Genomic DNA, 12,717 nt, shown 5'->3' with positions numbered 1-12,717 from the left:
GCCACCAATGGTGAAGTGATTAAAATCAGTTGCCCAAGACGCCAGAATTTGAGCAGCGCAGATATCTCAGGTGGAAATGAAGGAGAATATTTAAATTAAGACATTGCTTGACTGGGAGCCACTATTAGTCAACAAGCAGGGGCAAAATAAGGGAACAAGACATCTGGGTAGCAGAATTTTGAATAACCTCAAGCTCAAGGCGGTAGACGTGCAAGACCAGTCAGGAGTGCATTGGAATAGTTGAGTCTAGAGGTAATGTATGCACAAACAAGGGTTTCAGCAAACTTGCCGAGTCGAGGATAAAGTCATGCAGGTAGAAATGGACAGTTCTAAATGACAGAATGAATAGGATGTCAGATCATTTTGGATTCATTGAAGCACAACCTTGGTGTTTCCTATCTCAAGAGTGGCACAATCAAGTGGTTTGCAGACAGACAAATGGAGTCTGTAGTTAACGAACAAAATTTGGAACCATGTGTAACGAAAACAAAGGCTTCAGTCTTCCCAATGTTTAACTGGAGGAAACTTCTCCTCATATAGTACTGAATATTAGTTAAGCAATTTGATAAATTAGCAACTGTGGATGTCCTATGATGATATGCTATGTCACAGTAATGGCCTGTTGTATCATTTAATGTACAATCTATTATTTTACAAGATGGTGGTACTTTTGCTTCAGGTGGTCAGGGGTTCAGATCTCACTCCACAGACATACAAAACAGAAGTAGTTGACAGTTTGGCTCCTTCAGCTTGCTTAGCCATTGTCTGATTGAATGGCAAATACATTTGTATTTTGAATTTCACATTCCCATCTACCTGTGCTAATGTTAACCCCTAAACCACAGCTTTCATTCTACGTAACAACACTTGATGCGGCACCTTAACTAATTCCTTCTGGAAATCCCTATATATCATGTCTACAGGCTCCCCTTTTTCCACGGCACAAGTTGCTCTTTCAAAGAGCTCCAGTACATTGATTAAACATGATAACCCTTTCACAAAACTATGGTGACTCTTCCCAATTACATTAAGATTTTTTAAGTGCACGACTATGTTCTCTTTAATTATCAATTCAAACAACTTCCCTACAGCAGACAGCGAGAGTTTTCTGCCTCCATGCCTTCTTGAATAGAAGGACTTGAGCATGTAAACTGTTATTTCTTAAGTACAGTACTCCAAAAGGCAACATCTTTTAGATCAGATATTAACTTTAAAAATATCATGGGATATTCTAAGAACATCTGGGTGGAGGAAGTGGCTATTACTGGCCTTTCAGCTCAGGTCAGGTCAGCATGAGCAAATATAGCAGGAAGTATTAAGCAATGGCCTGCTAGCCACCTTCACAAGTACCATTGTGTAAATATTCACCATCTATCTTTGGTATGTGACAATGAACACCATGTACAATAAAAGTATGTTTATGGGATGGCAAATAGGATACGAGAGAAGCAAACATGACTTCCTTCAGGAATAAGCAGTGCACACAATTATATAAAAAAAGGTACGCATAACCACAGGAAACCCTGAAGGAGCAAAGGTTTGAGACATTAACATCTCTGAAAAAAAAACTATATAAAAACATTACACACCTCCTAAAATCAATGTAAAAACACAAAGTAATAGAAACATAATGCAAGGAGTGCACACATCATTGTTATTCTTTATTTGCAGCACAAATACTCAGACATCATGGTATTTGAGGTATATAATTTTTGCCAGTTGATCAAGAGTGCTGGTCAAAACAAAATTTGCTATAATAAAGTTAATATTTTGGCCTATACTCCTTTCCTCCTTTGTGCTTTTTCCCTAAACAGCATTCCCCGAGACTTTTGAGTTATTATAGGTCAAATTTTGAAGAATCCAGACTCATTGTGGGCGACAGCTTGTTAGTTTTTATTTTAAGTCCACATTCATCCTTCAACATATAACTTATTCTAATACTCACAGATAAGGTATACAAGGTGGTTCCACTTCTGCCAAAGCAGCTCGATATGCTCGAAATGAAGACGAACTATCAATGAGTGTACAGTACTCAGCCAGACCCTGAAAATAAAATGGTGAAAGTCAGTTTATCATATAACGTTACAGACATACATAAATACCAGAAGAAGTGCTGAAGCCATCCTCTGGCTTATGGCATGTTAGATAGAAAGATGTGACTTCATTGTAGGATATGATGCAAAATTTGAAAGTAGTATCAATTTTGTCAAGGAATGCAATAGTAGGAAATAAAGGAATGAAGACAATGCTGTCTAAAATTTAGATGTGATTTAGTCAAGTGCTGTACGGTCCTACAGAAACAGAGGATTCAGGCTTCAAGTTTCACCAAAAGAAGCCAATGACGATTTTCAATGTTACCATTGAAAACCTGCGGTCACCTTTTATGCAAACAATACCTAGTTGCTTAGATTTCAAAGGATAGAGAGAGAAACCAGAAAGAGTGAAGTGATGGAGCAACTGGATTGAGGGGAACACTGTTGAAAACTGAAAAGGTTTCCAGCAGAGCAGAGAAGGTTGAGAGGTAATACAATTGCTGCACTTGATTCTAAAAGGGCTAGATATTACAGATGTAATACGCTCTTTCACCATATCGAGAACAACTGTTCGAGAGGATGCAGCTTGCGTGCAGGAGCAAGTGAAAGCAAAAAATAAAAAATCTGCTCAAGAATCTTCAAACTAAGCAGCTGTAAAATCTACAGGATTATTTCTGCATTATTATTACGGAATGAGTGCATATACTCTCTTCTGCTTAGCTAGGTCAGTGAGCCAAGGTGGTTAAAGCTGAGGCTCAGTCTCTATTTCCCCCTCACTATTTTAAATCTGCAGCAGTAATGCTAATGCGAGCTAGTTAAAATCAAAAATCTTTACAGCACAAAATTCTAGGACCTTTGTTCAATTAGAACTACAAAATGTTAAAGCTCTAGATTACAGACTTGGACAGAACTTTGGATTCAGCAGGGGCTTAGAAAAGGTGTTGGTGACACCCAATCCACAGCCTTTGACATTCACTCCCATTAAACCAAATCAAATCAGAGTGGCAGTACGTACTATGTAGGAGATACACTGCAGTAACTCCTCTGACAGCACCTTCCAAACCCATGACCTCTACCACCTGGAAGAAGGGCAAAGTCACCACCTGCAAGCTCCCTTCCAAGTTGCACACCATCCCGACCTGGAACTATATCATTCCACTTTCATTGTGCATAGGTCAAAGCCCTATAACTCCCTTCCTGAAAGCAATTCAGGTGTCTCTACTGCAGTAGCTCAAGAAGGTGGCTCATCAAGAGGGCACTTTCTTGAGGACAATTAAGAATAGGCAATTAATGCTGATCTAGCTAGTGATGCCCACATCCATGAATGAATATTAAAAGAATTTTACTGTTTCTTCAGGTGTATTATCCTACAGGCAATTTGACAAGTGACTCATTTACATCCAACACTCCTTCCATGTGGCATCTGCATCTAGGAGAATAGCTAGTTAGTTTTTAAAGAATTGACAAACTAAGGACTGCATGGATGCTGTAATCAGTGTTGCTAGCTTGTTAGGCAAGGAGGGAAAAGGAACACTCAAGTTAAATGAATGCGTAATTAGCTTACCTTAGGAGAAGTGTTGGCATTAACGTGCTGATTATAGGCTGCTCTACCTTCAATGAACTGTGCTTTCACGTTTGCTGTTCAGCAATAACTATACGGTGTCCCTATAATCCAATCATGGTTGGCACAGAGCCTTTGACAGGCAGCTGACGTTTTAGGCAACATCATCCAGCAGTTGTCATGCCAACTCTCAACTGTGTCAGCCACATGGCAGCCACCTGCTTTCAACATACTGGAAGGATTTGCAAAAAACAGCTGGCTTTGTATCAACTGATCAAATAGGTCAATGGGCTGAGGAGTGGCAAATGGAGTTTAACATGGATAAGTGTGAGGTATCACATTTTGGTAATACAAAGAAGGGCAGGACTTATGCAATTAATGGTAGGGTCCTGGGTAGTGTAGAACAGAGACCGAGGGGGTTTAGCTACATAATTCTTTGAAATGTGTGTCACAGGTAGATACGGTGGTTAAGAAGGCGGTTAGCATACTTGCCTTCATTGCTCAGACCTCTGAGCATAGGAGTTGGGATGTCATGTTGAGGATGTACAGGACGTTGGTGAGGCCTCTTCCGGAGTACAGTGTGTAGTTTTGGTCACCTCGTTACACGAAGGACATTATTAAACTGGAGAGGGTACAGGAAAGATTTACCAGGACATTATCGGGAATGGAGGGTTTGAGTTTTCAAAATAGGCTGGGACGTTTTACACTTGAGCGTGGGAGATTGAGGGGTGACCTTATAGAGGTTTATAAAATCATGAGGGGCATAGATAGGGTGAATAGCCAGGATCTTTTCCTTAGGGGGCATACTTTTGAGGTGAGAGGAGAAAGATTAAAAAAAGACGAGGAACAACTTTTTTTTTTTTTTTTTTTAAACACACAGTGGTTCAAGAGGAAGTGGTGGATGCAGGTACAGTTACAAAGTCTGAAAGACATTTGGATAAGTACATGAATAGAAAAGGTTTGGAGGGATGTGGGCCAAGCGCAGACAGATGGAACTAGTTTAGTCTGGGAACATGATCAGGGTCTGTTTCCATGCTGTATGACTCTATGCCTCTGAGTACTATGATTTTCCAGATTCCAAGTTCATATTGCATAACCAGAATCACTTATCACTAGTAACTTATCTAGGTCTTCATGCAAGGCACCTTGTAATGTGATGCTGCTGCTATGAGGCTTTCTCCCCTCCACAGTACCAAGGCAACATCAAACAACATCTTTTTTCAACTTATCTTGTTAAGTGCATCTATTTTTGTACAAATTTAATTTTCCATGGTCTTCAACTTACTACCAAAGTTCTTTACCTGCCAGTTTTTCACATGTTCCTTTCTTCTCCAAGTTTTTACGCAGACTGGAGTCCACTATATTGACTCTAATCTAAGTGGATTTTAGTCCACCTCTGAACCCAAAAAAAAAATCCTTAAAAACCGGAAAAACAGCTGGAGAAATCTTGTAGGTCTAGTCACATCTATGGTACAGAAGAATCATTTTGTACTCTAAATGCTAACTTTATTTTTCTTTCCACAGATGCTACCAGTTTTTCTAAAAAAAAAATTGAAGGCTTGTAACCATGAAGACATGGTTACAGATTTCTTATATCACAAGGATCACATTTGCAGATGCCAGTTGCGCAGAAAACAACCATTTTAAACCCATTCATGTATTTAACAACATTAAATCAATTTTGCAGTTTAATTTTTTTGTGGCCTGATAAAACAGAAGTTCATGAGCAATTTTCTGATACAATTACAATTTTTCAGGGACGTTTTGTATATAAAAATCAAGAAATATCACCTCAATTTCCATCATTATTGCTAGCATTTCCTTCTCAGATTCAGAATGGGGCTGCTGCACATGTAATATATTATTTGTATTCCCGATTTTCAGCGTTCATGGCTTTTTGCTAACTTCAAAAGAGTTGCTTAATTTGGTGGCAGTGCAAAGCAGCATGACTAAGATTGAGACATAGTTCACTAAATGCAACTAAACTCAGAGCTGAAAACATTCCTATATAACTTGCACGTATTTTAAGCTACATACAACTGTGGCAGCGGATACAGATGTAACCATGCAGCTATATATATAGTGAACTAAGCTGGTACAGAAGGAGTAACCCTTTGATGAGAACACTGCACTTACTGAAAATATTCTTGTTATTATAACAGAGCTCTGCCTCCTCCATTGTTAGGTTTAATTTTTGCTGTATAATTTCTGTGCTCCTCAAGGAGAAAGATGACACTTCTTTCCCTCTCTTTGTAATCAGTGACTATACTGATCACTTTCAACAGATATGTATTAAGGGTTGGACGCAAATTAAATGCTAAAATACCATAACCTCATCGCACGCATCAATCTCGATTCTGGTGTCAAAATCCATCCAGTTGACCTGACATTTTCATCATCAGCTATCCAGTGGACACTGTAATTAGTAAAATACATTAATTTCTACCAAAGTGTTCCTTTCTAACAAAAAAAAAAATCTGGTTTCTTGATTGAAACACACTTGAAAGCAGCCACTCACTAAAGGCTCGTACAAGTATGATACTTTGGCAGTCACATAAAATTAGAATGACAACATATTGCTAAATATAGTTTACTGTTGGCCTAAAGGCATTTTGCTCAAGTTTATGGGCAAACTTGTCATTGCAACAATTGGAAGCTGGACATTTTGTTGCATCCTCATTTGCTAAATTGAATTAAAGCACAAAAGAGCCTGAAGACGACAGGAAGGCCTCACCTCTGAAGTCTGCTTCTGCCATTCCAACCTACGGATGGGTGCCGAGTCTAACGCAGATAATATAGCCAGGTATGAATTAAAATTATTCAGTTTGCGTAAGTGCTGAAAGAGAAAAGAATGTTCGAGTTGCAGCATATAAAGAATTTGAAAGCTACACAATCAAATGGACATTTCTGCAAATCCCTAACTTGTCTATCTGTCTGAATATATTTTTTTCCATCCTCTTAATGCAAAAGATACCCAGCCTGATTTGTTTCAGGCACTCCCCATTGCTTGAAACTTGCATTTGCAGAATTACTTAGTCTTCAAATCAAATAAATCAAAGACAACATGCACAACAAAGATGCACAAGGGCTTCCTACACAATTTTAATTCAAATGTATAAAACTGCGTGAAGTGTGTTTTGGATTAGTCATTAAAACACTACATATCATCACCAAAGTTGCAAGATATTCTGATGTGTGCAGATATGTTTGTTTATAAAGAGGCCTGCAATTCTCAGTATTAATGACCTTGACATAGTGGGTTATTAGAATGAATGAGTTTTAAACTCTGTACCAGTTTACAGACCTTCATAATTTTGATGAACTTTAGGAGTAGCCGTTCCCGATCTTGTGCTTTCTCCTGTTGAATAATTATTGACCGCACCCTGAAAGACATAATAGAATTTAAATGAAAACGCAATATCAGAATTCAGCACAGAACAACAATTTAGGGTCCGGAACTCTGAGAAAACGGGTCACCAGACCCGAAACGTCAACTCTGATTTTATCTTCACAGATGCTGCCAGACCTGCTGAGCTTTTCCAGCAACATTGTTTTTGTAGCCACATAAATTCTATGGCTGCAAGAGCAGGTTAGAGGCTAGGAATCCTGCAGTAAGCAACTCACCTAGTGACTCACCTAGTGACTCCCCAAAGACCATCTACCACCTACAAGGCACAAGTCAGTAATGTGATGGAACTTGCCTGGATGAGTGCAGCTCCAACAACACTTAAGAAGCCTGACACCATCCAGGACAAAGCAGTCTGCTTGACTGACACTCCAACCACAAACATTCAGTTCCTCCACCACCGATTCTCAGTAGCAGCAATGTGTACCATCTACAAGTATATTACAGAAATTCACCAAGGCTCCTTAAACAGCACCTTCCAAACACAATCACTATCTAGAAGAGCAAAGGAGAAATGAGTACACCAGCACCTGCAAGTTGCCCTCCAAGCCACAAAGCATTCTGACTTGGAAACATATTACCGATGTTTCAGTGTTCCTGCATCAAAATTATGGAACTTCCCCATAATGGCATTGTGAGTCAACCTATACCACCTTCTCAAGGGCAACTATGATGGGTAATAAATGCTTTCCCAAACAGCAACACCCACATCCCATGAAGGATGGAAAGGGAAATGAGAATGCCCAAACAGCAGCACCCATGATATAAAGTGACATAACTCCTCAGGAAAATACATCATGTGATGCATCAGCGATCTATACGAGCAGAACATTCTTCATAGTGATCATTTATGACAATCGCAATCTCCCCACCAGCTTATCCAGAAAGTCATCATGCCCTTGTAAAAACATTAAGCAAAGAGATAGTCAATTGCAGTGCCTTCTGGCTTGACAATGCCAGGACAACCTCTAGCTGATCTAGGTAGTCACGAAGACCTCCTTTTCAGGAAACATTGTATTTGAAACTGGGTGTTTTGAACAAAATCAGTCCCGTGATTTATCATCAGTTTTATGTGCGAGAAAGCAGACAGTAGACAAATAAAAGGAGAATGAAATTATAGCTTGCATCATTGGGTTTTGCCACGTGATGACATCACATCCAGCATGTACTGTCCACCATGCAATCAAATTCAACACTGCTTAAACCAAGAGAAAGAAAGGACAATTCCAATTGGCTGGGATTTCAGCAGGCTGCTGCGGCATTTGAATATCACGAGTGAAATTTCAGGCACAAGTGCAAGCATTAGTCAGCGTGTGACGGAGATTCGGATCACTTCACTTTAACAGGCCATTGATTTATTTGAGGCTACTTCAAATATTTTCACATAATATCTATTCATGACCATGTATGGAAGTAAAATAGCAGAGCTTTAATACACAGACTACTCACTGCTTGGATGTGATCACAGAGTAGGGAGCTTGAGTTTTCAATGAGGCAGCATCTGTTTCCTGTTCCACCAGAGGTCCGAAACATCCTTGACCATTGCTATACAACCATAAAAGATGCCACTGCTCCATCCCACGTCTGCAGTTCGGAAAATCAGATCACAACGCTGTGCTGCTCCTCTCGGCTTACAAGCAGAAATTGAAGTGTAAGGACCCAGTACAGAAAGTAGTGCCGTGTTGGTCTGAGGCAACGGAAGGGCTTCTACAGGACTGGTCTATATTCAAGAACTCAGCGGCCAAACTAAATGAATATACCACTACTTTTGGAGACTTCATTAGTAAGTGTGTAGATGACTGCGTGCCGAAGAGGTCAATCCAAACGTTCCCCAACCTGAAACAATGGATGAACTACTATCTACTGAAGTCCAGGTCTGAGGCAGTCAAGTCGGGCAACCCTAACCTATACAGGAAATCCAGGTACGGCCTTTGCAAGGCCATTAGGGATGCCAAAAGGCAATACCAAACTAAGCTCGAGACCCAGACTAACAACGTGGACACCTGTCATTTGTGGCAAGGCTTACACAACATACAGGCTACAAAGCAAAGTTGAACAGTCTCATGGGCAACAGTACGTCCCTACCTGATGAGCTCTGTGCATTCTACACTCGCTTTGAACAGAAGGGCAGTGAAATGATATCACCTGTCCCATTAGCTTCAGATGCACCTGTACTCACAGTCACTGCTGCAGACGTTCGAGTGTACTTCTTAAGACTGAACCCGTGGAAAGGAACTGGCCTGGATGGAGTCCACGGCTGTGCACTCAGATTCGGTGTGGACCAGCTGGCAGGAGTATTTGCAGACATCTTCAATCTCTCCTTACTGTGATCTGAAGTCCCTACCTGCTTCAAGAAGACCATCACCATCATCTCTTAGTGCCAAAGAAAAATCATGCAATGTGCCTCAATAACTACCACCCAGTGGCTGACATCCATAATTATGAAGTCCTTCAAGAGACTGGGTCATGGCTCCCAGCAACTCCAGTCTCCCAGATTGCCTTCAACTGCTGCAATTCGTCCACTGGCGCAACAGGTCTATGGCAGACGCCATCTCCCTGGCCCTACCATCATCCCTGAAACATCTGGATAATGAAGATATCTACGTCAGGCTTCTACTTATTGAATACAGCTCTGCCTTCAACAGCATAATTCCAAACAAACTCACCTCCAAACTCTGAAAACCAGGTCTCAGCTCCCACCTACATAACTGGATCCTCGACTTCCTGACCAACAGTCCGCAGTCAGTAAAGGATAAGTGACAACACCTCCTCCACAATAATCATCAACACCAGTGCCCTGCAAGGCTGCGTAGATGCACCACAGAAAGCATCCTGTCTGGACACATCACAAAGTAGTACGGCAAATGCTCTTCTGAAGACTGAAAGAAACTACAGGGAGTTGTTAACACAGCCCAATCCATCAGGCAAACCAGTCTCTCAACCACTGAGGAAGGGTCCCTGGATCCATAACATTAACTCTGTTTTTTTTTCTTCACAGATGCTGCCAGACCTGTTGAGCTTTTCCAGCAACTTCTGTTTTTGCTCCCAACCACTGACTTCTTCATTACCTCCTGCTCCCTTAGGAAAGCAACCAACATAATCAAAGACCCCTTCCAACTTGGTAATACTCTCTTCCGTCAGGCAGAAGATATAAAAGTTTGAGTACACACAGATTCAAGAACAGCTTTTTTTACCCCTGCTGTACCTCTAATGTTAATGTTGATCTCTCTCTGCACCTTCTTGGTAGCTATAATATTGTTTACTGCACTCTGTTCTGTTACTCTGATGCACTTGTATAGTGCAATCTGCCCATAAAGCACATAAGACAGCACTTTTCACTGTACCTCTGTACATGTGAAAATAATAAATGAAATCAAATCCATCTTATCACTTATCAACATAATACAAATTCAGAGTATCAACTTCGCTTCACTTAGGGATTTTTTAAAAAAAGTTTTACAAGATTATCGAGACCATGTTGAAACATCATTTGTATATTTGTTGAGTCAAAATTCCTGGTAGATTTTCAGAAATACAATTTCAAAGAAAGTGGGTGCAGAAAAGGGAACATGTATTTAATTATGTACTGTAACATTTGCCTGCTAAACCAAAAATGCATTTACATGCAACATGAAATTTACATAAAGCTGTGGGCAATGTATTTGTCAGAATATCTGCTTTCTAACACAGATATTTATATAAATAAAGTTCAATAAAATGTGTGGGTATTTGGCAAATATGCGGTAAACATAATTAAATATTTCATGTGTATGTTTAGATAATTTGTTACAGACATGTTGTGCGCCTGGTCAGCCAAATGATTTCAATATAATTCATAAACATTACACGAAATGCTGAACTATAACACATTTTGGTGGAAGGTACTAATAAAAATGCTGTTCAATGTTGTTATTCAACACAAACTGATAATTTGCTAGCATGGCTAATACCCTCAAGCTACCAGTGCTAGTCAATACTCAATGCTCAAATGCACACAGGCATTAACAGTCAATTGAGAATTGATATGCACGAAACATCAGTCCATCAAGTGCTTCAGAATAAAATTGCGAGAGAGGAAAGAGTTCTGGTTAGTAATGTGACACTCCTAATGAGCAATGAGTAGTGCATGGGTTTGTTGTCATAGTTCTCTATTGAGTATAAATTCTTGATTCCAAACAATCCTGTTATTGGAAGACAATGAATGTCATGCATTTGGTTAGCACGGTGGCTCAGCGGTTACCACTGTTGCTGCACAGTGCCAGGGACCTAGGTTCGATACTACTGTCAGGCAACTGTGTGGAATTTGCACATTCTCCCTGTCTCTGCGTGGGTTTCCTCCCACAATCCATGAGATGTGCAGGTTAGGTGAATCAGCCATACTAAATTGTCCAGTGTCCAGGGATACGCAGGATTATGGGGATAAGGTAGGGGGTTGGGTCTGGGTGGGATGTTCTTCCAGTGTCGGTGTGGACTCGATGGGCCGAATGGTCTGCTGCTGCACTGTAGGATTCTATGATTTCCACCCAAGAGGGTACAATAACAGCTCAGATCAATTACTACAAGTCCCATTTCATTAATTATGTGTATAAGCAATATGGCCTATTCAGTTTATGTGATATCACATTTTCATCTTCACCCTATGCTCCCATTAGGCAAGACTCAAACATTACAGATTCTTCAAATTTTAAAGTACAGAGGAACCATCTGGCAACAGAATGCATGTAAAAATTTAAAACAATAGGAAAGGAAAGGGATACCAAGATTCAAAGAGAGGTTAAGTCAAAGTTCATGAATATAAAATGATAATCAATTTTGATTTTGTAAAGTGACAGACTGCTGAAAAAATAAATTTTCATGGGGATCAGTTCAAACATTTAAATTCACTTAAATCAATAAATTCACTTAGAGTAAACATTAAAATTCAACCATTTCTGACACCAAACAAATACTACTTTTTCAACTTAATTGAAGTAACACGAATATTTATCTTAATATGCATTCAGGATAGCTTCCAGTGCCAGTTCAATTAAGTGCATGCATCTCAAGTGAATGGAAGTTTAACACAGCAAACAGAGATGGTTCATGGCAATGTTGAATAAGATAACATTTTGCACTGCACAAATTGGATAATTTTAATACTACAGATCTCAAGAAATACTCATGCTATGAATCACTGCAATATAGTCACTCAGCTGCCTTCAAGAAAATCACAGGTACATAAAGAACTAAGAAATAACATCTCAGGCTCACCAATAAGACATGTTGTTGAAGTGCTCTGTAAACTCTGTTAGGTTTGGACTCTTCTCTTCATTCTGTTCTTTGGCCCAGAGTAAAACCTCAGGAATCTGCCATTAACAGAAATTATAGAAAACGAAAGTGAAGGCAGCCAAGAGATTTGCTATGCCGGCAGCATACTTATTAGATCAGCACCATGAAGTACCTGTGGTTCCAAAAATATGGAACAAACGAACCACCAGTGAAACATTTACTTTTATTGCACTGATGTTGATAGACTTGAAGAAGGATCTAGGCCCGAAACGTCAGCTTTCCTGCTCGGCCAGCTGTGTTCATCCAACTCTACACCTTGTTATCTCAGATTCTCCAGCATCTGCAGTTCCTATCATCTCTGGATCAACAGGCTTTTGGATTTCCAATTACAAGTGCCTTCCACTTGAAATACTCAAGAGTGTAGATTTCAACTTTATATCCTTTCAATG

At 39.9% G+C, this 12,717-nt stretch overlaps 1 protein-coding gene across 5 annotated transcripts in view; it reads right to left on the bottom strand.

Annotated features, from left to right (window-relative positions):
* The window catches only part of LOC109935633 (rap guanine nucleotide exchange factor 1-like), a 211,055-nt gene that overhangs the window by 6,024 nt on the left and 192,314 nt on the right, over window positions 1–12,717 (bottom strand). For all 5 annotated transcript variants that reach the window (XM_048613629.1, XM_048613630.1, XM_048613631.1 and 2 more), the window contains 4 exons: window positions 12,251–12,345; window positions 6,899–6,977; window positions 6,329–6,430; window positions 1,946–2,043 (listed from right to left, as the gene is read on the bottom strand). In XM_048613629.1, the coding sequence (XP_048469586.1) occupies window positions 1,946–2,043; window positions 6,329–6,430; window positions 6,899–6,977; window positions 12,251–12,345 (374 nt within the window). The remainder of the gene's footprint in view (window positions 1–1,945; window positions 2,044–6,328; window positions 6,431–6,898; window positions 6,978–12,250; window positions 12,346–12,717) is intronic.

The sequence above is a fragment of the Rhincodon typus genome, chromosome 28 (assembly GCF_021869965.1).
Source record: "Rhincodon typus isolate 14 chromosome 28, sRhiTyp1.1, whole genome shotgun sequence".
Classification (NCBI taxonomy): domain Eukaryota; kingdom Metazoa; phylum Chordata; class Chondrichthyes; order Orectolobiformes; family Rhincodontidae; genus Rhincodon; species Rhincodon typus.
Note: the sequence above shows the minus strand (reverse complement) of the source record. Positions and strands in the feature narration are given on the sequence as shown.